The 25,909-nt window shown below is 38.6% G+C and overlaps 1 protein-coding gene across 1 annotated transcript in view; it reads left to right on the top strand.

The window, feature by feature from the left end:
* LOC149832089 (L-serine--phosphatidylethanolamine / L-serine--phosphatidylcholine phosphatidyltransferase-like) overlaps positions 1–25,909 on the top strand; it is a 110,980-nt gene that overhangs the window by 3,399 nt on the left and 81,672 nt on the right. Inside the window, exons 3-4 of the mRNA XM_090014320.1 lie at positions 1,396–1,461; positions 2,312–2,371. Of these exons, the coding sequence (XP_089870446.1) occupies positions 1,396–1,461; positions 2,312–2,371 (126 nt within the window). The remainder of the gene's footprint in view (positions 1–1,395; positions 1,462–2,311; positions 2,372–25,909) is intronic.

Below are 25,909 nucleotides of genomic sequence, written 5' to 3'. Positions count from 1 at the left end.
TGTCCTTATTGCCGATTCTGTTTTGTTTTTATTAGCACATTTTTCTTGTTGTCTGCCAACACTTTTCATCATACCATAAAATCCTCTCTCTCATGCAAGATTACACCGCTACATGGTAATAGTTTTGTTTTCCGCATCAATAGAAATTTCTGCGATACATAAGTATTTAATTTTTGCATTAATGTGGAAAAAAATCTTAATTTCCATATGTTGGTGCTCTCTTAATATGAAGAGTCTTGTCTTTATTGTTTAATCAAATTTTATTTGTTGGGGTAATTCTTGTTATCTGTGATAAACCTCACAATCATAGCAAAAATATCACAAATATAACATTTTCCTTTTTACTGGAAAAAGAATTATAACATGCTCCTTACATTCTTTTTGTTCAGTGACATTTTCTCCTCTAGATTTTTGAAGGAAAAATAGGTTTAGCCTATGATTTTGTACAGACATGCTATTTCAGGTTAACAAGGCAGATTTTTATGTCTTTTTTATGGATTATACAATTGTACAAATGTGTCATATATGTGGCTCTAAGGCCCATTCATTTTTCATTAATGGCAGCTACTATCTCCAAGTATATATGTCATATACAGCCTTGTGCTTTGTCCAAAGATTCATGCTTTGTGACCTGTGCTTGGCTTCTTCATGTCTAGGCTTCATCATCTCTTGGAACACACATGACTGCAACATGATAGTTTTTCAAGATCGTTAACTTTTTCTTTATCCTTAAGTATTGCTGAAGATTTTTTCATGTGTTGACTGTAACTTTGGGGAAATTTCCTTTATTACCTTTTGACAATGATACATCTGTTTCTTTGATGTATGGGGTCTTGTTCCTCTTTTTGAAGGGGAAGGAATGAACCTTTTAGATTATGAGTTGTGTTATATATATATATATATATATATATATATATATATATATATATATATATTATGATGCACACAGAGCAACAGAGTGTTTCCTTCTATATCTTTGGTAAAATACGTTCGTGAATTGTGATCTTCATGTTTACTTCCATCACCCTATGTTTGGGGTTGAACTGCTACAGGTGGAAAAAATATTTTGAATGTTTGACGTTGTAAATTGCACCAATATAATTCTTATTAAAATTGTATTTGTGTACAATTGGTTCAATGGGAGTTATATATTGCAATTAAGGACCATAAAGATTTTATCCTGTGTATATTATCTGACAACAATAGGAAAGAAAGGATTGTTTATTGAAATTTCTTTACTTCACTGCTCTATATTAATTGATCCGAAGCTGCCATGATGGTACATGCATATGTTTCTGGATGTATTATTAAATCTAAGATTCAAAATTAAGTTTCATTCATAGTAAGTGATGTTACAGATATATTTTTTATTTGGATCATCTACTGTTTTCTCAGCTGGTCCAGTGGAGTTCTTGATCCAGAGAAGGATTTGGTCCATGATGTTGTCACATCTGTGAAAAGGTATGCTCTCTATTTTCTTTTACAGTTAATGGATATCCCCCATGTGGTTTGCCTTGCTTTGAAATATGGAAACTTTACAAAAGAACAGCTTCCACTTTTTTATTTTTTTAAAAAGATGCTGGGATGTTACCCCGAATTGCTATTAACTATGATAAATAAAATTACAATCGATCTCCCATCGATGGAAGCCAATCCGGTGGCTTGTCCTTCCATGATAGATTATTACAAGAATGCAACGTAAGAACATAACCCATGGACAGCAATGGGCCCCTACATGAAACACTTTCAACATGAAAATCACATGAAAAACCGCCAGCAGCAGCCAACACAGAACACCCCTCCATAGCAGCGGATACGGCTCTACACCAGCGCTCATTATTAGATACGACCTTCACACAGAGGTTCTGGAATTCAATAAGATGACTACAGAAAGCACTTTCAATTAGAGCTGAACTCCTAGGCAATTTCATCCCTCCAATAAGCATAAATACATTGCTATCATAAACCACATAAGAAACCAGATTTTGGTTCCGAAAAGAAACAGAAGCAAAACGAATAACCAACCTGTCATTACCAACCATCCATGTCTGGTCTGCTACAATACCACTTTTAGCAAACAAACACACCTGGTCTTGGAACAGCTTCCACTTGGAAACATCTTTTAAATGTTCAACGGCTGAAACAATAGAAGTTCAACCTCTGGAAGAAATGTTTCCAGACTAATAGTTATGTACATCTAGTCTCCTTTTTCTAAACCATTACTTATTCTGTGTTTGGTCTTCTGATGTTTTCTCTTGATATGTTCTTGAAAACATGGTTTAACATGCTTGTATATTTCATGGTTCCTCAGGGGTGTCTGGGCAATGATCACTGTTTTCCTTGCCTACTGTTTGCTTCAAGCGCCTTCAACGTATGTCATTAGTATCTCTTTTTGATCGGCATGTTATTAGTATCTCTTTAATATTTTTTCGTTATAGCATTTATAACTTCTAAAATCATGTTAAACTTTTATCCTCTGGTTCAATTGTGGATGGTGAAATTGTATTTATGTTTATGATAAAGCCTTCATGAAAATCAATGAATATTTATTGTCTGCTGTGTACATTTTATTAGTTTATCAAACATAGAGAAGATTTATTTAGATTTATCTATTTTGTTGCATCTAGGTATGTTTTATCTCATGTCTGTCATCATTTTCTGTTGTATCCTTGTGTAATGTATTGCATTCAGTGGCCATGTGAGAAACAGAGTTTTCTTGAAACTTGAAAGTTTCCTGAGATTTTGAATGTCCAGAGTTTTGTACTCATGTTAGTATCCTAGTTCTCTCATTGTACTTGTTAAAGCACAGTAAGTTGATGGATTATATCTTTTAGAACACAGGAGGTCCTAATATATCTGGCAAGACATTTAAATATTGTGAAATATCTTAGAGCATGTTTATATGAATTCGGTTAGCAGTTGTAATGTATTTGAACCATTTTTCTCTTTAATGCTTTAGAATGACGTACTGTATGTTTTCTACTGATAAGCTGAAAAAATACCAGTCACCAAAGAAGGCAGGACTCTTTATCTTTTGCAGCAGTATTTGTTAAATTGTAATTTATAAGACAATGTATTTTCTATATATATTTTATATATATAAAAGAAGATACATATACATATATATATTTCATATATATGTACATGTATCCATCTACTTGTATATATAAAATATATATTTCTTTCTTGTATTGGCTGTAGGGGTATTTTAGTCATTTCTACATTTTACGCATATTCATGTTTTTGAATATGATTGTAATTCCTCTTTTTTATTTTTTCTTATTTTTGTAATTTTTTCCATTTCTTATTTTTGTTTTTTTTTATATAATGTTTTTGTACACAGTCAGTGGCTGACTGTGTACAGTGTACAACAGTCAGCCACTGACTGTATACACAATTTTAAAAAGATAGACATTGGTCTGATTCCCAACGTCTCTTGTTGAAATGATTCACCAAACCCTAGGTAGAGAAAGAGAGATAGAGGGAAAGATAGAAGAGAGAGAGAGAGAGAGTGAGAGGGAGAGATGGCTGCACTGAGAAAACACATTCATTCATATCATTAGGGCTTCTCTCTAAGTTAAATAGAGAGAGGCTAATAAGACTAATTACATCTAAGCCCTTTATGGAAAAATAATTTCAAATAGCCTCTAATATAAAATAACTTAACTTAAAACCACCTATTCTCAACACTCCCCCTCAAGCTGGAGCATAGATATCAATCATGCTCAGCTTGTCACAACATTTTGAGAAATTAGGTCTCGCCAGGGCTTTGGCAAAAGCATCCGCTACTTGATCTTCGGAAGATACATGATCGGTGCAGATAAACCCAGCTTAAACCAGGTCACGAACATAGTGACAGTCAACTTCAATATGTTTAGTCCTTTTATGAAACACTGAGTTGTTGGCAATATATGTAGCAGCCCTATTGTCACACATCATCAACATAGGAAAGGATACTTTCTCCTGAAGCTCGGTCAAGACTGATTTTACCCACATAATCTCAGCTGCAGTCTGGGCCATTGCTCGGTATTCAGATTCAGCACTCGACCTGGCTACAACGGTTTGTTTCTTACTCCTCCATGTAACAAGATTTCCTCCCACAAACACACAAAATCCAGATGTTGACTTCCTATCTTCGACAGATCCTGCGTAATCTGCGTCAGTGTAGGCAACCACATCTAACGATGAATTTTGTTTAAACAACAGACCTTTACCAGGAGATGACTTTAAATACCGAAGAACCATCATAGCGGCATCCCAGTGAACTTTTGTAGGTTTGTCCATGAACTGACTGATTTTACTCACGGCTAATGAAATGTCGGGTCTAGTAACAGTCACATATAGCAACTTACCCACCAAGGATCTAAAGCTGACACTATCCACATAGTCAGACTTCTCATCGAACATATGAGTTTTGGGATCCATTGGAATATTAGCTGGCTTAGCTCCTAGCATTCCAGTCTCTTTTAATAAGTCCAACACATACTTTCTTTGAGACAACACTAAGCCCTCTTTGTTTCTTGCAACCTCGATACCCAGAAAATATCGAAGGTGACCAAGATCTTTAGTAACAAAGTGCTTCTGAAGATGATCTTTTGTTGCAGAAATATCTTGGGCACTACTCTCTGTTAATATGATGTCATCGACATATACCACCATAACAACAATTCCAGTACTGGTTTTCTTAATAAATAAGGAATGATCTGAAGCTGACTTGACAAATCCAAAGCTCGACATTACCTCAGATAATTTGTGAAACCATGCCCGCGGACTCTGCTTCAGGCCATAAATGGCCTTCTTCAACTTACACACCTTCTGACACTCCCCCTGAACCTCGAAGCCTGTGGGTTGTTGCATGTAGACAGTTTCATGCAAATCTCCATACAAAAAGGCATTCTTGACATCCAACTGAAACAAGGGTCAGCCATGGTGCACAACAACAGAAAGAACGAGACGAATAGTGCCAAGACGAGCAACAGGGGAGAAAGTTTCAAAAAAGTCAATCCCATAAGTCTGAGTGTAGCCTTTTGCAACCAACCGGGCTTTGTACCGTTCAATCGACCCATCCAAGTTATACTTAATGCTATATACCCATTTGCAGCCTACAATATCTGCATCTGTGGGAAGATCAACCAAGTCCCAAGTGCCTCGAGACCATAGGGCATCCATCTCATCACGCATAGCCTGCATCCAGTTGGAGTCGACTAGAGCTTGACTGTGATGAAGTGGAACAGAAGAGGCAGACAGAGCAGAAATAAAATTCTTCATAGATGTCCCAAGATGAGCTTCTGATACAAATTGTGTGATGGGGTAAAGAGTGCACTGTCTCTTTCCCTTGCACAGAGCAATGGGAAGATCAACATCCAATGTAGGGGCAACAGTTTGCTCAGAAATACTTACCTGAGGAGTAGGAGGTGATGGCGGCATGGAGGTAGGAGGCACCCTGTGCGTGTATACTATAAGAGGGTTTCGGAAGTGAGACGCACCCGACACTGGAACCAAGGACTGAGGAGGAGGTGACTCTAACGGAAATGGAGGAATCGGTAGAGGAAGGATATCACCAAGGCTCTCCTGTAGTCTGGGAGTAGAGCTTGAAAAATAAGGAATAGACTCAAAGAAGGTAATGTCCGCACTAACATACTCTTTATGAGATATAGGGTCGTAGCACTGATATCCTTTTTGGTTCTTAGGATACCCAAGGAAAACAGATTTAATCTATGTCACACGGACTCGGCTAAGGAGGTGCCGCACCCGAGTCGACACGGGTGCGGCTTCGGACTCGGCTAGGACTTGGTCAACGAGTCCATGCCGAGTCCGTCCACATTTTGGACTCGGTCAACTTTGACCGAGTCCAAAAATGTCCCTTAAAAACCAATTTTTTATATTTTTTATTTAAAAAATATATATATAAAAAGAGTGACAGTGCTGCAGTCACAGACTGTGCACAGTCTGTGCAGTGTGCACAGTCTGTGACTGTGACTGTGCACAATCACAGTCATGTGACTGTGCACAGTCACACGGACTGTGCTGTGGCATTTTAAAAATAAAATAAAATTATATATATATATATATATATATATATATATATATATATATATATATATATATATTTTTTGCCGAGTCTCCGTGTCCAAAAATTTTAAAAACCCGCACCCGCACCCGCACCCGCACCCATGTGACATAGGATTTAATAGACTGAGCAACAAGTTTATCTCGATCCGGACCCAGCTTTTGCACAAAGCACACACATCCAAAAACTTTAGGGGGGATAGGGAAGAGAGGAGCCTCTGGATGGAGAATTTGAATAGGGATCTGGTCTTCTACAGAGCTTGACGACATGCGATTTATCAGAAAACCAGCTGTCAGAACCGCATCGCCCCAGTATGAAGCAAGCATATTGGATTGAATCATAAGGCACCGAGCAACATTAAGGATTTGTCTATGTTTCCTCTCAGCCACCCCATTTTGCTGGGAGGTATGGGGGCATGTAAATTGAGGTTGAATCCCATTACCAGAATTGAATTGAAGTAAGTCTTTGGATTTGAACTCAAGAGCATTATCAGTGCGAACAATTTTAACACATACATCAAATTGAGTTTTTATCTCGGCAATTAAAGATTTAAGAATGACAGGACCTTGAGATCGATCTTTTAACAGGAACACCCACGATAACCTTGAGAAGTCATCAACAATAACTAGATAATGTTAGAAAGTGACTTTGAATATTTTAGGTTCGATAATGAATCCATACACATGCACATTAAGTGTGAATACACCCACTTAAGGGAACAACACAAGCACATCAAGTGCTAATACATAAACCCATAAAAGGGATAAATATGACTTAAAGTCATAAGTTGAATATTATTGAAGAAATAGGGAGAAGAGGATAAAAACCCTATACAATGGAGCATAAGCTTCTCCAGGGAGTTAAGGAATTACAAGGGGGAGACCCCTATTTATAACACAAGAGAAGAGCCACCTAGGGGGCTCCCAAAGGAGCCGTTGGGAGCCCCAACGACTCTTTGGGGAGCCTCCCTAGGTGGCGCAAACCACAAAAAAAGGAAAATTAAAAATAAAATTATAAACATATTCCAAATGGAATATGCGTAAAACTGTGAAATGTCTAAACTACCCCTATGCCTATAAATAGTGAAATATATATACCATATATGAATATGTATTATCCTTTATATATATAAAATATATATAATATTACAAATGTTGAATGATACATTTTAACACCCCCCCTCAAACTTTGCGGGGGGGGGGGGGGAACGAAAAGATTGAAGAAAGCAAGATGAAGAATCTCAAGGCTTCAAGAGCCTTCAGTACGAATGTCATTGCAAATGTCTTCCTCCAACGTCTTTAACGATGAGCACATTCCATGATCTATCCAAGGTACTTCTTTTCCTCTTATCTTCAAGATCCTGAGGAACAACAATAAAGAACAAGTAAAAAATATCTTTGCACTTTACTCAAAAAAGGAACATTCCTAACAAGGTGCAAAATTTATGCATAATAGGATAATTACTTTAGCATGAAAAGAAAATTTAGAAAACCAAAGTTTCAAAAATCAAATATCATGTTAAAGAGTGAGCGGAAACGAATTGCAAGAATGCATAATGCATTCATAAGGTCCAATATTGGACAAACACAACCCCACAATGGGAAATAACAAAATGGTCCACTAAGGGACACCACAATAAGTCTACGAAGAGACATATGCTTTATTGAATAAGAGCCTAAAAGGCCATAATGAGCATATGCATATACTATCATGAAATGAATTAACACTTAAATAAAATCATTAATGAACATGCTTCAAACATACTTTAGTCAAAATGAACACGGATGCAAATGTTCAAAAGCATGATGAATATGAACTTCAAGGGGCTTTATAATTTTAACACGCATAGATCAACAATAGAGTTTTTCACATCTTTAGGGAGAAGATCTATGTCAAACAAATGTCATATATAAGAAGCATGATTTGACTAAATATATTAAAGCATCCACCCAAGATTCAAAAAATGAATATCATTTGAGACAAAAGACTCATTTTGCATATCAAATACAAAAGATGCCGAGAAACTGGAAGCACTTCATATATAGATTAAATACTAAAATATCAATTTTAAAAACATATCATAGATATGATTCACTTGTATAAAAAAACACAATAAATTTTGTACAACAACAACAACAACTACGCCTTCATCCCAAAACAATTGGGGTCAGCGATATGAACCAAAAAAGAAATTCATTTTGGGTCTTCCACATGAATCCTTTTCCTCCAATCATTTCTATCCAACGCCATGTCCTCGGTGAGGTTCAAAGCATTCATATCATTTCCTATCATCTCCATCCAAGTCTTCCTAGGCCTACCCCGACCTCTTTTAACTAATATATTTTCCCATTTCTCCAACCTTCTAACTGGAGCATCATTAGGCCTTCGCCGAATATGTCCAAACCACCGTAAACGATTCTCTCGCATCTTATTTTCAATGGGTGAAACACCTACCTTCTTACGTATCTCTTCGTTCCGAATCTTATCTTTTATTGTATTTCCACACATCCATCTAAGCATCTGCATCTCAGCTACACTCATTTTTTGAATATGATGTCTCTTGGCAGCCCAACATTCCGTACCATATAGTAAAGCGGGTCTAATAGTCGTCCTATAAAACTTTCCCTTCAACCGCAATGGCATTCTACGATCGCACAGCACTCCAGTAGCACTTTTCCATTTCATCCACCCAACCTTTATCCTATGATTTACATCTCCATCAATTTCTCCATACTTTTGAATGATGGATCCCAAATATTTGAAATAATCATTCACCGGTATATCTTGCTCACCAAGCTTCACTACACTCCCATCACTACTTCGTTGCTTACTAAACCGACATTCCATATATTCAGCCTTACTCTTACTCAACTTAAAACCTCTAGCTTCCAATGTCTGTCTCCATAATTCTAACTTAGCATTAACCCCAGCTCTAGACTCGTCAATCAAAACAATATCATCAGCAAACAACATACACCACGGTACATTTTCTTGAATTGATCTCGTAAGCTCATCCATCACTATCGCAAATAGGAAAGGGCTTAAAGCAGATCCTTGATGTAACCCAACCGTTATCGGAAAATTGGTTGTCACCCCTCCACAAGTGCGGACATTGGTTACTACTCCTTCATACATATCTTTAATTATACTAATGTACTTGAGAGAAACACCTTTCTTCATCATTGTCCACCAGAGAACGTCCCTAGGTACTCTATCGTATGCCTTCTCTAAATCAATAAAAACCATATGCAAATCTTTGTTCCTCTCTCTATATCTTTCAATAAGTTGTCTAAGAAGATGTATAGCTTCCATAGTTGATCTTCCAGGCATAAAACCAAATTGATTCTCCGATATCATGACAACCTTCCTCAACCTAGACTCAATCACCCTCTCCCAAAGTTTCATAGTATGACTCATGAGTTTTATACCACGATAGTTTGTGCAATCTTGTATATCACCCTTATTCTTATATAAAGGCACCAAAGTACTCTTCCTCCACTCATTAGGCATCTTATTTGTTCGCCAAATCAAGTTAAAAAGATTTGTCAACCATTCTAAACCTTTCTCTCCCAATTTTAAAAACATATCATAGATATGATTCACTTGTATAAAAAAACACAATAAATTTTGTAATTTTCAAAAATAGTTTATCCACTACAAGCAACTGCCTCATTAGTCCTCCAAAACCCGTAAATCAAGTGTATAAGCTACTAGATCAAGAATATAAATATAATGCCATTAAAGGCCAAATGACACACACTAAGGTGTGTAAAAATACCTCTTGTCTACATATAATAATACTTGAAATGAGTGCATTTACGACAAGAACAAGAGAATACACGCCAACATGGACCAAAAGCATCTCTTGTCTACGTAAAAATACACTCAAAACCAAGTATGTTCAGCTACTAAAACAAGAGTAACAAGCCAACCATGGGCAAAAACACAATACATCTCTTGTCTATATAAGATGGCACTTGAAATGAGTGAAATAAGCCAACCATGGGCATACATCTCAACGACTAGAACAAGGACACAAATGCCAACATAGGCTAAAATCACACACCATGGTGTGAATCAACGTGCCTTGTCTACATATAATAACACTCAAGACAAGTGTGTTCAGCTACTAGACCAAGAGAGCAAAAGCCAACAAAGGGCTACCAACACACGAAGGTGTAATAAAATTCTTGTCTACATATGATGACACTTAGATAAGGGGCATAAAAGGAGAAGACTTTTGAGGTAATAAAACTTGTAATGACAAACATATATATAAATCAAACCTTGAATCAATAGAACAATATTCTTCAAAAAGAATACCCATAAAAATAACATTTTGGAATAAACTATGTAAAAGTATCTTCAACAAGATACAACAACCGATAGAACAATATTCTTGAAAATAAATGTGTGAACATACACACACCAAGAACATATGGAATACTTGTGCACAAAAGCACGAAATCACAAATGTGCAAATGCACTCATATGATTCATAAACAATAAAAGATTGGGCAATAATCCCCAAAACCTTGATTTTAATATACCTTAAAACATTTAAGGTTTTAAACACCATATATCCATCATATTTACATATAAATGAGAGCATCCATTAGATCAATGGCCAAAAGAGAAAAAATGAGTGACACACTCATAATTAGAGATCATATAACAAATCATTTTAGAGTCCCAAGGTGCCCATAACTTACCTCAACAACCATCTATAATATGGCAAGTGGACAATCTAGAATAATATAACACGAGGTGCCCATAACTCACCTCAACAAACATCTCTAATAAAACAATAATAAGGCCAAACAAATGATGCATTAAATAACATGTGATGGACAAATATAAATGCCACAAAAAGACAATAAACACTTTAGGAATCATTTTTCAAAGAAAAGAGGACCGATTAAAAATTGAATCAAACGTCCAACATAATTAATCACAACAATATGTCATATGACAATAATGTTGTATATATACGAAATTATGTTTAATCATGATCATTATTGTAGAAAGGAGCAGCCACCTGTGTAGAGAGAGAGAGAGAGGAAGAGAGAGAGAGAGAGAGAGAGAGAGAGAGAGAGACGGCTGCACAAAAAAACTCAATGTCGTTAACCTTGATTAGGGCTTCTCTCTATATTAAATAGAGAGAGGCAAAAAGGAAAAATTACATCTAAGTCCTTATAAGAGTAAAATTTCAGAAAACCTCTAATATAAGAGAACTTAACATAAAACCACCTATTCTCAACACTCCCCCTCAAGCTGGAGCATAGATATCAATCATGCTTAGCTTGTGACAACATCTGGAGAAATTTGGCCTAGCAAGAGGCTTTGTAAACATATCTGCAACTTGGTCTTCAGATTTTAGGTATTTTGTAGTGATATGACCAGCTTGAATCATATCTCTTACATAGTGGCAATCAACCTCAATGTGCTTTGTTCTCTCATGAAAGACAAGATTGTTTGCTATATATGTTGCCGCTTTGTTATCGCACATCATGGTCATTAGAGAGGAAAGCTTCACCTGAAGATCATGAAGAACAGTGCGAACCCATATCAATTCAGCAACTGTTTGGGCCATAGCCCGATATTCTGATTCTGCACTCGACCTGGAAATCACATTTTGTTTCTTACTTCATGAAATCAAGTTGTCTCCCAAAAACACACAGAATCCTGTGGTAGACTTTCTATCTACTACAGATCCAGCATAGTCAGCATCAGAATAGGCTACTATCTCCAGAGTTCCACCTTTCCTGAACAATAACCCCTTTCTAGGAGAGGATTTTAGATATCTGAGAATCATTATGACTGCATTCTAGTGTACCTCAGTTGGTTTGTCCATAAACTGGCTAACTTTGCTTACTGCTAAAGCAATATCTGGTCTGGTCACAGTTACATATAATAACTTCCCTACTAGGGAGCGATAGCTTTTGCTATCAACTGGTTTTGACCCTTCTTCAAACAATTGAACTTTATGGTCCATGGGAATATTTGCTGGTTTAGCTCCCAACATGCCCGTTTCCTTTAATAAGTCAAGAACATACTTCCGTTGAGACAAAACCATCCCTTCACGGCTTCTAGCAACTTCTATACCCAGAAAATACCTGAGTGAACCAAGGTCTTTTGTAACAAAGTGTTTTTGAAGATGAGCCTTTGTGGCTTCAATAGCTTTCACATCATCTCCTGTAAGAATGATGTCATCCACATATACCACCATAACAACTATGTCAGAGCTAGTTTTATTTATAAAAAGTGTATGATCTGCTGCTGGTCTATTAAAGCCAAAGCTTGACATCACGTCAAACAACTTTTGAAACCATGCACGAGGACTTTGTTTCAAGCCATAAATCGCCTTTATCAATCTGCACACCTTCTGACACTCCCCCTCAACCTTGAATCCTGGAGGTTGTTGCATGTAAACGGTCTCAGATAGATCCCCATATAGAAATGCATTTTTCATATCTAATTGACACAAGCTCCAACCATGCTGAACAACTACTGAGAGAACAAGACGGATGGTACCTATCCGTGCAACAGGAGAAAAAGTTTCAAAGAAGTCAATTCCATATGTCTGAGTATACCCTTTCGCGACTAATCTGGCCTTGTACCTTTCAATAGAACCATCAGATTTGTACTTTATTGTATATACCCATCTACATCCAACAATGTCAGCATCTGCTGGAGAATCAACTAGATCCCAGGTATGCTGAGATACTAAAGCTGTCATTTCTTCTTGCATAGCCAACTTCCAGCGAGTATCAAGTTTTGCCTGTTGATAGTTCAGAGGAATAGTTTCAACAGATAAGGCTGAGATAAAAGACTTCATCTGATGTCCAATTCTGGCATGGGAGACAAAATGAGATATGGGATATAAGGTACATTGTCTTGTCCCCTTTCGTAGAGCAATAGGCCTGTTATCATCATTCTGAAGATCAAAATTGTCAGTAGAACTTACCTTATGAGAAGAAGAAGATGAAGGCTCTTGTGGAAGTGGAGCTCTACGCACATATACCAATGGTGGATTATTAAATCTGGAAGAGGATGAAGTTTGGTTCGGTAATGAGGGCACAAATTCCAAAGAAAAAGGAGGTATAGGTAATGGAAAAGACTCAGCTGAATCAACCTGCAGCGGGGAACCGAAAATAGAGTAATATGGAGAGGATTCCAGGAAAGATACATCCGCACTGACATACTCTCGGCGAGAAATAGGATCATAACATCGATAGCCCTTTTGATTTTTGGGATAACCGATAAATATGCATTTTGTAGCTTGAACGACTAATTTATCACGGTCAGGGCCAAGTTTGTGTACAAAACAAACACATCCAAATATTTTTGGTGATAAAGGAAAAAGTGGAGCATTAGGTTTGAGGATATGTAATGGAATTTGATCACCCACAGAAGACGAAGGCATGCGGTTGATCAGATAGCAAGCAGTGGTAATCGCATCACCCCAGTATAACGCAGGAACATTAGATTGAATCATAATGGTCCTGGCAACATCAAGGAGGTGCCGATGTTTTCGTTCAGCCACCTCATTTTGTTGAGATGAATAGGCACATGAAGTTTGGGGTTGGATGCCATGATCTTGGTAAAATTGTAACAGACCTTTTGATTTAAACTCGAGAGCATTATCAGTGCGAACAATCTTGACAATAGATTCAAACTGAGTTTTTATTTCAAGAATTAGGGATTTGATAAGACTTGGAACTTCAGATCGTTCTTTTATTAAAAATACCCATAACAAGATAATAACGACACTGAGTCCTAGTAGGAATCTTACTAGGACCCCATACATCTGCATGAAGAAGTTCAAAAACTTTATTACTAGACTGACTCTGACTAGAAGGGAACGAACTTCGATGATGCTTGCCCAACTGACATGCTTCACTGAAATGATGTGGTGGAAGGAATCTGAGGAAAGACCGACCGAAGCTTTGACAATGAAGGATGACCAAGACGACGATGCCACTGAACAGGACTGAATGAATGTTCCACTGCAGCATGAACAGAACCCATTGGATGATGTAGGTAGTAAATTCCATTTTCTTCATAGCCTCCACCAATCTTCTTCCCCGTCAGCAAATCCTGAAAATGACAACCCATTTGATCAAATATTACTCTACAGTTTTTTTCTTTTATAAGGCAACTAACAGAGAGTAAACTTTGAGGAAAGTTTGGAGCATGAAGAACATTATTCAACTGTAATGAGGAGGATATAGAAATATTTCCCTGACCAACAACCGGGGAGGAGCTCCCATCGGCTAAGGAGACTCCAAGCTGAGCCTTAATATCCTTAAGATCTGAAAAAACACGTGAATTTCCACACAAATGTCTGGAAGCACCAGAGTCAATAACCCACTTACTATCAGTCGTATGAAGATGATTTCCGGTTGAATATGCAACACCAGCTACAGGAGGAGTGGAACTCAAAGGTCGAAGAGCTATCGGCTCATCATATTCTGCACGACTAAGGGTGATACTACTTTCATTTTCAGCGATATTCTTTTGTACATTTGTTGCCTCGAGAGTAGTCACATTTGCTTTAGGAGTATATGACTTTGATGAAGAAGATGTTGGCCGACCATGCTTATCCCAGCAACGATCTTCTAAATGTCCAGATTTTCCACAGAATGTACATTGAAGCTTTCCTCTGCCTCCCATACCACGTCCACGTCCTCGTCCTCTGATATTCTGAATATTTCCACGCCCATAACTAGATGGGACAACAAGAGCAGATGACTGAGTTACAGGCTGAGACTGTGGCAGAGAGATCGCAAGTCTACTCAGATGATTATAAGCATCAACATGAGTGGGAACATCTGATCCAGTCAACATTTGAACTTTTGCAACAGAAAAATCTGAAGAAAGACCTGTAAGAAAACGAGCAACCATGGTTTGTTCTTGATGATCCTTTTGCTTTGAGCAACAAAGAGGCCTGTGAGCTTTGACAGAAGTATAGTACTGGGCCAAGGTCTGATCTCCCTGTTGCAAATTATATATTTCTTGTTCGACTTGCAGGATACGACTCACATTCGTTTCTTGTGAGTATGTATCACGAAGATTGTCCCACATCAGTTTGGCTGAATTATAGTAGATCAATCCATCTGCAATATGGGGTTCAACACTATTCATGATCCATGACATAACTATGTCATTATCTTCATCCCAAGTAACATATTTTCCCAACTTCTCAGTGGGTTCGCCTTCCAACAAAATGTGTTTTCGACGATGTCCAGATACCGACATCATAAAAGTTCTGGACCATCGGGCATAGTTGGTTTCATTCAACCTAACGGAAGAGCCATACGAGAAGTGGTTGGCAAAAGCCTTATACTCCCCAATCTGTTCCATTTTCGAATCACATTTCGAATTTTCAGCCATACTGTTCTCTAGAACAACAAGTATTCAAGTAGAATTTTCCACCACTGTAAGGAATCAACCCTACTGTTTCCACAAAAAAAAAAACAGTCCACAACCAGCAGGTAATCACTCCTGCTGCTTCCACGACAAATGGATAGCTGAAACTAATACAACACGAAACACAACTCACCCCAGCAGGGAGTTACGACCATTGCTGCACCCAAACACACCACGACCAACAATAATATTCAGTTGCAACACATATGAATACGACAACTGCTGTTCCCCAAACATATAAAGCATAACTGCCAATCAGTCTTCAAAAAACAATTAAATAGATCAATCATATCTCGGTCACACGCAACAAATACAAAAAAAATCCAGAATCACGGTAGTCACGCAATCAACACAGAAAACATGACACTCTCGGCTGGCACGCAATATCACAAACACTTGCTGCGTGGCCTAAACAGCAGGGACAGCCAACAACTCACGGCTGCGACACAGCAGCACAGAAGCCTGCTGCGTGACCCAAATAGCAGGAACTAGTCAATCATGGCACGTCAATCACAGCAGGCACGCATCAGCAGGAACTCGTCAATCTCCAGAAAATCACGACAGGAGATAAAAAAAAATCCCACGAAAAAAAAAACAGATAAAAACTGTTTACAGCTCCAGGAGATCACGACAGATCTGGGTAACATCCATCCTTAGATCTGACGACAGATCTGGGTAACATCCCAGATCTGTTATCAGATCTTCCACACTAGTGCAACAACAAACCTGATTTTTTTTTCTCGCAGTCTGAAATTTTTTTTCGTTGGTGAAGATCAGTCCTCTTCGTGATCACGCTCCCGAGATCGCTGGCTCTGATACCATGCAGAAAGGAGCAGCCACCTGTGTAGAGAGAGAGAGAGAGAGAGAGGAAGAGAGAGAGAGAGAGAGAGAGAGAGAGAGAGAGAGAGAGAGAGAGAGAGACGGCTGCACAGAAAAACTCAATGTCGTTAACCTTGATTAGGGCTTCTCTCTATATTAAATAGAGAGAGGCAAAAAGGAAAAATTACATCTAAGTCCTTATAAGAGTAAAATTTCAGAAAACCTCTAATATAAGAGAACTTAACATAAAACCACCTATTCTCAACAATTATAAAAAGACTTAATCAACATAACATAAAATATTTAAGCTATGTCATGTGGGAAAAAGGATTTGGAATAATCCAAGAAATAAATCAAGCCTTTATAATTAGCAATTTATATGTATACCAAGATGCAAAATGGCAATAATCTTAAATGTGCAAATTTAGGACAACATGTACTAAGATATTACGGAAGCATTTATAATGATAAAAGAAACAATCTTACAAGTCCATTTAGGGATAAAAACAAACACAAGCCCTAAAGAAGGCAATAAAAACATCTCTTTATTGAAAAGAGAGTACTATGTGAAAATGTCTATGGATAGACAATACACATACAAGCATAAATATTTTATAAAAGAAGTGTACAAAGACACTTTAACAATCACTCGAACAAAATACGCAAAAAGCGTAATAAAGGAAAACATGTAATAAAGCATGTATTTCATAAAAAGAAACAAATGCTTGAGACTCTCAAGCTTTAATTATGCAATCATATGCAATTTAAGACAAGGAAGACCATATTATGGCCAATGTAGGCATCCTTAGAGGAAAAATCAAAATAATGAAAATCTTTTATACCAAAGGATGCAATAGATACCCTATGCACTCTATAGAGTGTGAGAAGATTTTTAAAATAAACAACAAATATTTAGATGCGAGAAATTCTCATTATATCAATATATATATATATATATATATATATATATATATAATTTTTTTTTGTTTTTTCACAAAAAAACACTAAAAACCATACACAAGAGTTTTAAGCAAAGATCATTAATTTAGCAAGAAAATATATATAAAAAGTTAATTTATAGGTTAATCACGAAATTCTTACGGAAGAATCATAAATCTCACATAATTGAAAACAATTTTAAAAAACATAAATTACTATTATATGTAATTTCAAACATAAATTACTATAATATGTAATGAGGAATCGATAACTTATATAAACAAGAATTATATATTTGAACAATAAACACGTTTACCAAAATTAAAAAGAGATATTTTTAAAATATACTAAAAGGAAATGATTCAATTATCAAAAAACACTAAATGTGCAAAAAATAGTTTCATAATGCATAATATGTTAAGAAAAGAGATACATACCGAAAAACTTCCAAAAAAAGAGAAGGAACAAAGAATACTTCAACATTTCTTGAGCACCACGCTTTCCGTTGCGCCAAGAGACAACTCCATCGTAACCAGGCTCTGATACCATGTTAGAAAGTGACTTTGAATATTTTAGGTTCGATAATGAACCCATACACATGCACATTAAGTGCGAATACACCCACTTAAGGGAACAACACAAGCACATCAAGTGCTAATACATAAACCCATAAAAGGGATAAATATGACTTAAAGTCATAAGTTGAATATTATTGAAGAAATAGGGAGAAGAGGGTAAAAACCCTATACAATGGAGCATAAGCTCCTCCAAGGAGTTAAGGAATTACAAGGGGGAGACCCCTATTTATAACACAAGAGAGGGGCCACCTAGGGGGCTCCCAAAGGAGTCGTTGGGAGCCCCCAACGGTCACATTTGTGACCGTTGGGGGCTCCCCAACGACTCTTTGGGGAACCTCCCTAGGTGGCTCAAACCACAAAAAAAGGAAAATTAAAAAGAAAATTACAAACATATTCCAAATGGAATATGCGTAAAACTGTGAAATGTCTAAACTACCCCTATGCCTATAAATAGTGAAATATATATTTTATATATATAATTAGGATAATACATATGCATATATACCATATATGAATATGTATTATCCTTTATATATATAAAATATATATAATATTACAAATGTTGAATGATACATTTTAACAGATAATAACGACACTGAGACCTATTTGGAATCCTACTCGGACCCCACACATCGACATGAAGAAGATCAAACAATCCTTGACTTGACGGACTCTGACTAGTGGGAAAAGAGCTTCGACAATGTTTTCCCAATTGACATGTTTCACACTGAAAAGAAACTGAGGGAGATATATGAGGAATGACACGACGAAGTTTTGTCACTGGAAGGTGACCCAAACGATGATGCCACAATAGAGGACTTGAGGATGATGTACCAGCAGAATAGGCCGAAACTTCTGGTTGGTGTAGGTAATACAGACCACCTTCCTCATAGCCGCCACCAATTTTTCTTCCCGTCAGTAAGTCCTGAAAGGTGCACCCCATAGGATCAAAAATCACTCTACAATTCAAATCTTTGGTCATTCGACTGACGGATAGTAAATTCTGTGGAAACAAAGGAGCATGAAGAACATGCGACAATTGAAGAGTAGGAGTAATAGACATGCTTCCCTGCCCTACAATTGGGGAAGAACTACCATCAGCAAGACGTACCCCTTTTTGACGACCACCTTCCTCATAGCCACCACCAATTTTTCTTCCCGTCAGTAAGTCCTGAAAGGTGCACCCCATAGGATCAAAAATCACTCTACAATTCAAATCTTTGGTCATTCGACTGACGGATAGTAAATTCTGTGGAAACCAAGGAGCATGAAGAACATGCGACAATTGAAGAGTAGGGGTAATAGACATGCTTCCTTGCCCTACAATTGGGGAAGAACTACCATCAGCAAGACGTACCCCTTTTTGACCAGTCACAGGTTTTAAACACACAAAATTACTCGAATTTCCGCACAAATGACCTGAGGCTCCAGAATCAATGATCCACCTATCACCTTGACCAGATAGGCCATCACCTGCCGAGCACACAACTTCCGCAACAGAAGACTTCGAAGTGGATGATCGTAAAGCGAGGAGCTCGTCATATTCAGCCCTGCTAAGCGTTACATAATCATTGGAGGAATCTGCATCTGATTTAACCACTTGAGCCATAATATAAACTAATTGGCTAGATTCACAAAATCAAGGAGCAACCACACGCGCACACCCACAATCAACTACGAACCCGACTATATCAAGTTTTGATTTCACCAATGAAATCTGAGAAAGACGACTTGCTACTATTCAGATCCAAACTTAAAATTTTTAAAGAAACTTGACCAGCACATTCCACCTTAACCGCGGATGGCTATAGGTTGCACATCAAGATCACACATCCAACACGATAAAGATGTGTCTATTGATCAGACTATCACACATCAGCCACTAAGACAACCAATAGCAATACTCAACACAGAATCCTTTGGAAAAAAATTCCACAAACAACCTATTTTCCCACACTAACAACAATCAAACTCCCAGCGTAAGATGTCACGAGAATCACGAGAACTCACAGTGTAGGTAGTCACGAGAACTCACCAACAACAATCAAACATTTGCAGAATCACGGCAGGAACTACCAACTCGGCAGTAGGTAGTCACGAGAACAAAACAAAAAAGACAACACCGAGGAGCTACGAAACCCACAACAAGCATCCACGCCCAGATCTGTCATCAGATCTTAAAAAATTTTTAATCGCTGACCTGATTGGAAAAAATATTTATAGGATCGAAGTTTGATCACGATCAAGAAAGCCTCCACGATCGACTGTGCTTTGATCACACTGTAGGGAATCACGCCTGCTGCTTAAAAAAAAGAAGGAACCTGCTGCTTTCACAGCACACACTTTCCAACCAACCAGATCACGATACAATAGGGAACTTGGGCTGCTAATATTCAGCCAACCAAATCACGACCCGTGATTTCCAGCCAACCAAATCACGATACAATGTAGGGATCACGGCATCACAGCAGAAAACAAATCTCGACAGAAAACGAAACCCAAACAACGACACACCATCAACAGCGAACAAGGACCAACAACCAATCACGACGTAGCACGAAACTTGCTTTCCAGCCAACCAAATCACGATACAGTGCAGGCAAAGTCAATCAAGGCATCACGGCAGAGATATACTCAGCAAGGAATCACGGCAGAGGATCACGGTAGAGAGAAGCTACCAGAACTGCAAAAAGGGGGGGAACCGCATCTTGCTTCCTTAGATCTGATGACAGATCTCCAGATCTGTCATCAGATCTTACACCTAAACCTAACCAGCTGACCTTATCTACAGATGCCTTTCGATCACGCTCCCACGATAGATTGATCACGATCAATCAAGCTCCCACGATCGCTAGCTTTGATACCATGTTGAAATGATTCACCAAACCCTAGGTAGAGAAAGAGAGATAGAGGGAAAGATAGAAGAGAGAGAGAGAGAGAGAGTGAGAGGGAGAGATGGCTGCACAGAGAAAACACGTTCATTCATATCATTAGGGCTTCTCTCTATGTTAAATAGAGAGAGGCTAAAAAGACTAATTACATCTAAGCCCTTTATGGAAAAATAATTTCAAATAGCCTCTAATATAAAATAACTTAACTTAAAACCACCTATTCTCAACATCTCTAATAAGAGCCGTTGGGAATAGCCCAACGTCTCTTAAGTATGCTTATAAATAAGGGCTATGTGAGCCCATTGTAGGCATGTATTACAGTAAGGAGTTGTCTCCTTAAGCTTATAAACACTGTGCATTTATTGCACTTCTTTTGTGGTGTAAAGCTTATAAACACTGTACATTTATTTTGTGTATTGAGTATTTGAAGTATTAAGTTATTTGAAAACTTGATTGTTTGCAAGGATTCTTCACAGAGAACCACATCAATGCTGAAAGGTGTTGGCTGAACAACATCCATGAGAATTGGACCATCGATATGACCTTTTGATGCTCCCACCAAACCCATTTCTGCTTCCACCACTGCTACTCCCTAACCACCCAATCTCAGCCCTACTAAACCCACTATCCCTTCTTATATGATTACCCTCTCCTAGCAACCCCTTTGCATCATTGACTGTTGGCAGAACTTCATTCTAAAAAACAAAGACTGCAGAGGCTGTCCTGAGAAAAGCTCATTCCATCTCCCTTTTCTGTTTTGTCCCCCTTTGTTTAACTATCTGAACTTTTACCCCCCTTATCGCATCATCCCTCCCACCTCACCAGTCTCATCTTAATTGTATCCATCAAGCCCTGAAGTTATGCAGATTGTTGAGATTAAGAGGTTTTAAGTTTTAAGTTTATTTGATATTGTTGAGAATATGTGGTTTTAAGTTAAGTCTTTTTATATTAGAGGCTATTTGAAAATATGTTTTCATGATGGGCTAAGATGTAATTATTCTTTTTAGCCTCTCTCTATTTAACATAGAGAGAAGCCCTAATAATGTAAGAAGTGTTTTCTCTGTGCAGCCGTCTCTCCCTCTCACTCTCTCTCTCTCTTCTATCTTTCCCTCTATCTCTCTCTCTACCTAGGGTTGGGTGCGTCTTTCAACATGGTATCAGAGCGGGTCTCCCTTCTGGGATGACGCTGCTGCTGAGGTTGCTCAAGGATGATGTTGGTAGTGAAGTGTGAAGCAGGAGTGGTGGCGCTGGATCGTGATCAGCCTGCAACCTGTGTATCGTGATTTGTTTGTGATCGTGACTATGTTGTGCTGAGGCTGCTGCTCGTGAACCAATGATCTGAAGCTGTGACTTGGTATCATTGGGTATGTAAACCAAGATTGCAGTCGCTGCTTGGAGTCGATTTGGTAATTCTGTGTTCAGTTTTGGGTGGTTATAAACTTCCTGTTACGGTTGTGGGTTTTAAGCTGCGTGTCGCAGCCCTTTTCTTAAATCAGATCTGATCAGCGCCACGTAAACCTTGCTGTGATTCCCTACCGTGATTCTTGCTGAGTTTATCTCTGTCGTGATGCCGTGATTTCCTGCACTGTATTGTTGCCGAGTTCTTTATTGACGTGGTTTCTGTGATTATATGGCTGGGAGTATCGTGGTTCCTGCACTGTATTGTTGCCGAGTGCGTTGAAGTTCTATGTTTCTGCGTGCTCATACTATAGTTGGTTGTGAATCTGAGTGCTGAGTTCGTCTCAGATTCTATTTTGTTGTTCGAGTTCAGAAGATGAATATTAGCTGTCGTGATTCCCTGCTGTGTCGTGATTTGTTTGGCTGGAAAGTGTGTGCTGTGAAAGCAGCATGTTAATTTATTACAGAAATATCTTTGGAACGTGTGTGCTGTGAAAGCAACATGTTAATTTTTTTTGGCAGCAGGCGTGATTCCCTGTAGTGTGGGAAAATATTTTGTTTGTGGGATTTTTTTTTGTCGAGGGATTCTGTGTTTAGTACTGCTACTGGTTGTCTTAGTGGCTGATGCGTGGTGATAACACACGCTATTCCCTATGTCGCTTGAAGCCTGTCCAGATTTTATCTCTGGTATGAAAACTGTGTAGTCGCGGAAAACTGATGTGTGATAGTCTGAAAACCAAACACATCTTTATCTTGTTGGATGTGTGATCTTGATTTGCAACCTATAGCCATCCGCGGTAGAGGTGGAAGGTGCTGGTCAAGTTTCTTTAAAAAAATTTTAAGTTTGGATCTGAATAGTCGCAGGTCGTGTTTCTCAGATTTCAGTGGTGAAGTCAAAACTTGATACAGTCGTGTTCGTAGTTGATTGTGGGTGTGCGCGTGTGGTTGCTTCTTCATTTTGTGAATCCAGCCAATTAGTTTATATTATGGCTCAAGTGGTTAAATCAGATGCAGATTCCTCCAATGATTATGTAACGCTTAGCAGGGCTGAATATGACGAGCTCCTCGCTTTACGATCATCCACTTCGAAGTCTTCTGTTGCGGAAGTTGTGTGCTCGGCAGGTGATGGCCTATCTGGTCAAGGTGATAGGTGGATTATTGATTCTGGAGCCTCAGGTCATTTGTGCGGAAATTCGAGTAATTTTGTGTGTTTAAAACCTGTGACTGGTCAAAAAGGGGTACGTCTTGCTGATGGTAGTTCTTCCCCAATTGTAGGGCAAGGAAGCATGTCTATTACCCCTACTCTTCAATTGTCGCATGTTCTTCATGCTCCTTCGTTTCCACAGAATTTACTATCCGTCAGTCGAATGACAAAAGATTTGAATTGTAGAGTGATTTTTGATCCTATGGGGTGCACCTTTCAGGACTTGCTGACAGAGAGAAAGATTGGTGGCGGCTATGAGGAAGGTGGTCTGTATTACCTACACCAACCAGAAGTTTTGGCCTATTCTGCTGGTACATCATCCTCAAGTCCTCTATTGTGGTATCATCGTTTGGGTCACCTTCCAGTGACAAAACTTCGTCGTGTCATTCCTCATATACCTCCCTCAGTTTCTTTTCAGTGTGAAACATGTCAATTGGGAAAACATTGTCGAAGCTCTTTCCCTTCTAGTCAGAGTTCGTCAAGTCAAGGATTGTTTGATCTTCTTCATGTCGATGTGTGGGGTCCGAGTAGGATTCCGAATAGGTCTCAATGTCGTTATTATCTAGTTATTGTTGATGACTTCTCAAGGTTATCGTGGGTGTTCCTGTTAAAAGATCGGTCTCAAGGTCCTGTCATTCTTAAATCTTTAATTGTCGAGATAAAAACTCAATTTGATGTATGTGTTAAAATTGTTCGCACTGATAATGCTCTTGAGTTCAAATCCAAAGACTTACTTCAATTCTATTCTGGTAATGGGATTCAACCTCAATTTACATGCCCCCATACCTTCCAGCAAAATGGGGTGCTTGAGAGGAAACATAGACAAATCCTTAATGTTGCTCGGTGCCTTATGATTCAATCCAATATGCCTGCTTCATACTGGGGCGATGCGGTTCTGACAGCTGGTTTTCTGATAAATCGCATGCCGTCAAGCTCTGTAGAAGACCAGAACCCTATTCAAATTCTCCATCCAGAGGCTCCTCTCTTCCCTATCCCCCCTAAAGTTTTTGGATGTGTGTGTTTTGTGCATAAGCTGGGTCCAGATCGAGATAAACTTGCTGCTCAGTCTATTAAATGTGTTTTCCTTGGGTATCCTAAGAACCAAAAAGGATATTGTTGCTACGACCCTATATCTCATAAAGAGTATGTTAGTGCGGACGTTACCTTCTTTGAGTCTATTCCTTATTTTTCAAGCTCTACTCCCAGACTACAGGAGAGCCTTGGTGATATCCTTCCTCTGCCGATTCCTCCCTTTCCGTTAGAGTCGCCTCCTCCTCAGTCCTTGGTTCCAGTGTCGGGTGTGTCTCGCTTCTGAAACCCTCCCATAGTATACACGCACAGGGTGCCTCCTACCTCCATGCCGCCATCACCTCCTACTCCTCAGGTAAGTATTTCTGAGCAAACTGTTGCCCCTACATCTGATGTTGATCTTCCCATTGCTCTGCGCAAGGGAAAGAGACAGTGCACTCTTTACCCCATCACACAATTTGTATCAGAAGCTAATCTTGGGGCATCTATGAAGAATTTTATTTCTGCTTTGTCTGCCTCGTCTGTTCCGCTTCATCACAGTCATGCTCTAGTCGACTCCAATTGGATGCAGGCTATGCGTGATGAGATGGATGCCCTATGGTCTCGAGGCACCTGGAACTTGGTTGATCCTTCCGCAGATGCAGATATTGTAGGCTGCAAATGGGTATATAGCATTAAATATAACTCGGATGGGTCGATTGAACGGTACAAAGCCCGGTTGGTTGCAAAAGGCTACACTCAGACTTACGGGGTTGACTTTTTTGAAACTTTCTCCCCAGTTGCTCGTCTTGGCACTATTCGTCTCGTTCTTTCTGTTGTTGTGCACCATGGATGACCCTTATTTCAGTTGGATGTCAAGAATGCCTTTTTGTATGGGGATTTGCATGAAACTGTCTACATGCAACAACCCCCAGGCTTCGAGGTTCAGGGGGAGTGTCAGAAGGTGTGTAAGTTGAAGAAGGCCATTTATGGCCTGAAGCAGAGTCCGCGGGCATGGTTTCACAAATTATCTGAGGTAATGTCGAGCTTTGGATTTGTCAGGTCAACTTCAGATCATTCCTTGTTTATCAAGAAAACCAGTACTGAAATTGTTGTTATGGTGGTATATGTCGATGACATCATATTAACAGGGAGCAGTGCCCAAGATATTTTTGCAACAAAAGATCATCTTCAGAAGCACTTTGTTACTAAAGATCTTGGTCACCTTCGATATTTTCTGGGTATCGAGGTTGCAAGAAACAGAGAGGGCTTAGTGCTGTCTCAAAGAAAGTATGTGTTGGACCTATTAAAAGAGATTGGAATGCTAGGAGCTAAGCCAGCTAATATTCCAATGGATCCCAAAACTCACATGTTCGATGAGAAGTCTGACTATGTGGATAGTTCCAGCTTTAGATCCTTGGTGGGTAAGTTGCTATATGTGACTGTTACTAGACCTGACATTTCATTAGTCGTGAGTAAAATTAGTCAGTTCATGGACAAACCTACAAAAGTTCACTGGGATGCAGCTATGATGGTTCTTTAGTATTTAAAGTCATCTCCTGGTAAAGGT

This window comes from Nuphar pumila, chromosome 7, assembly GCF_984573655.1.
Source record: "Nuphar pumila chromosome 7, dmNupPumi1.hap1.1, whole genome shotgun sequence".
Taxonomy (NCBI): Eukaryota; Viridiplantae; Streptophyta; class Magnoliopsida; order Nymphaeales; family Nymphaeaceae; genus Nuphar; species Nuphar pumila.
This window is presented reverse-complemented; position numbering and strand designations above follow the sequence as displayed.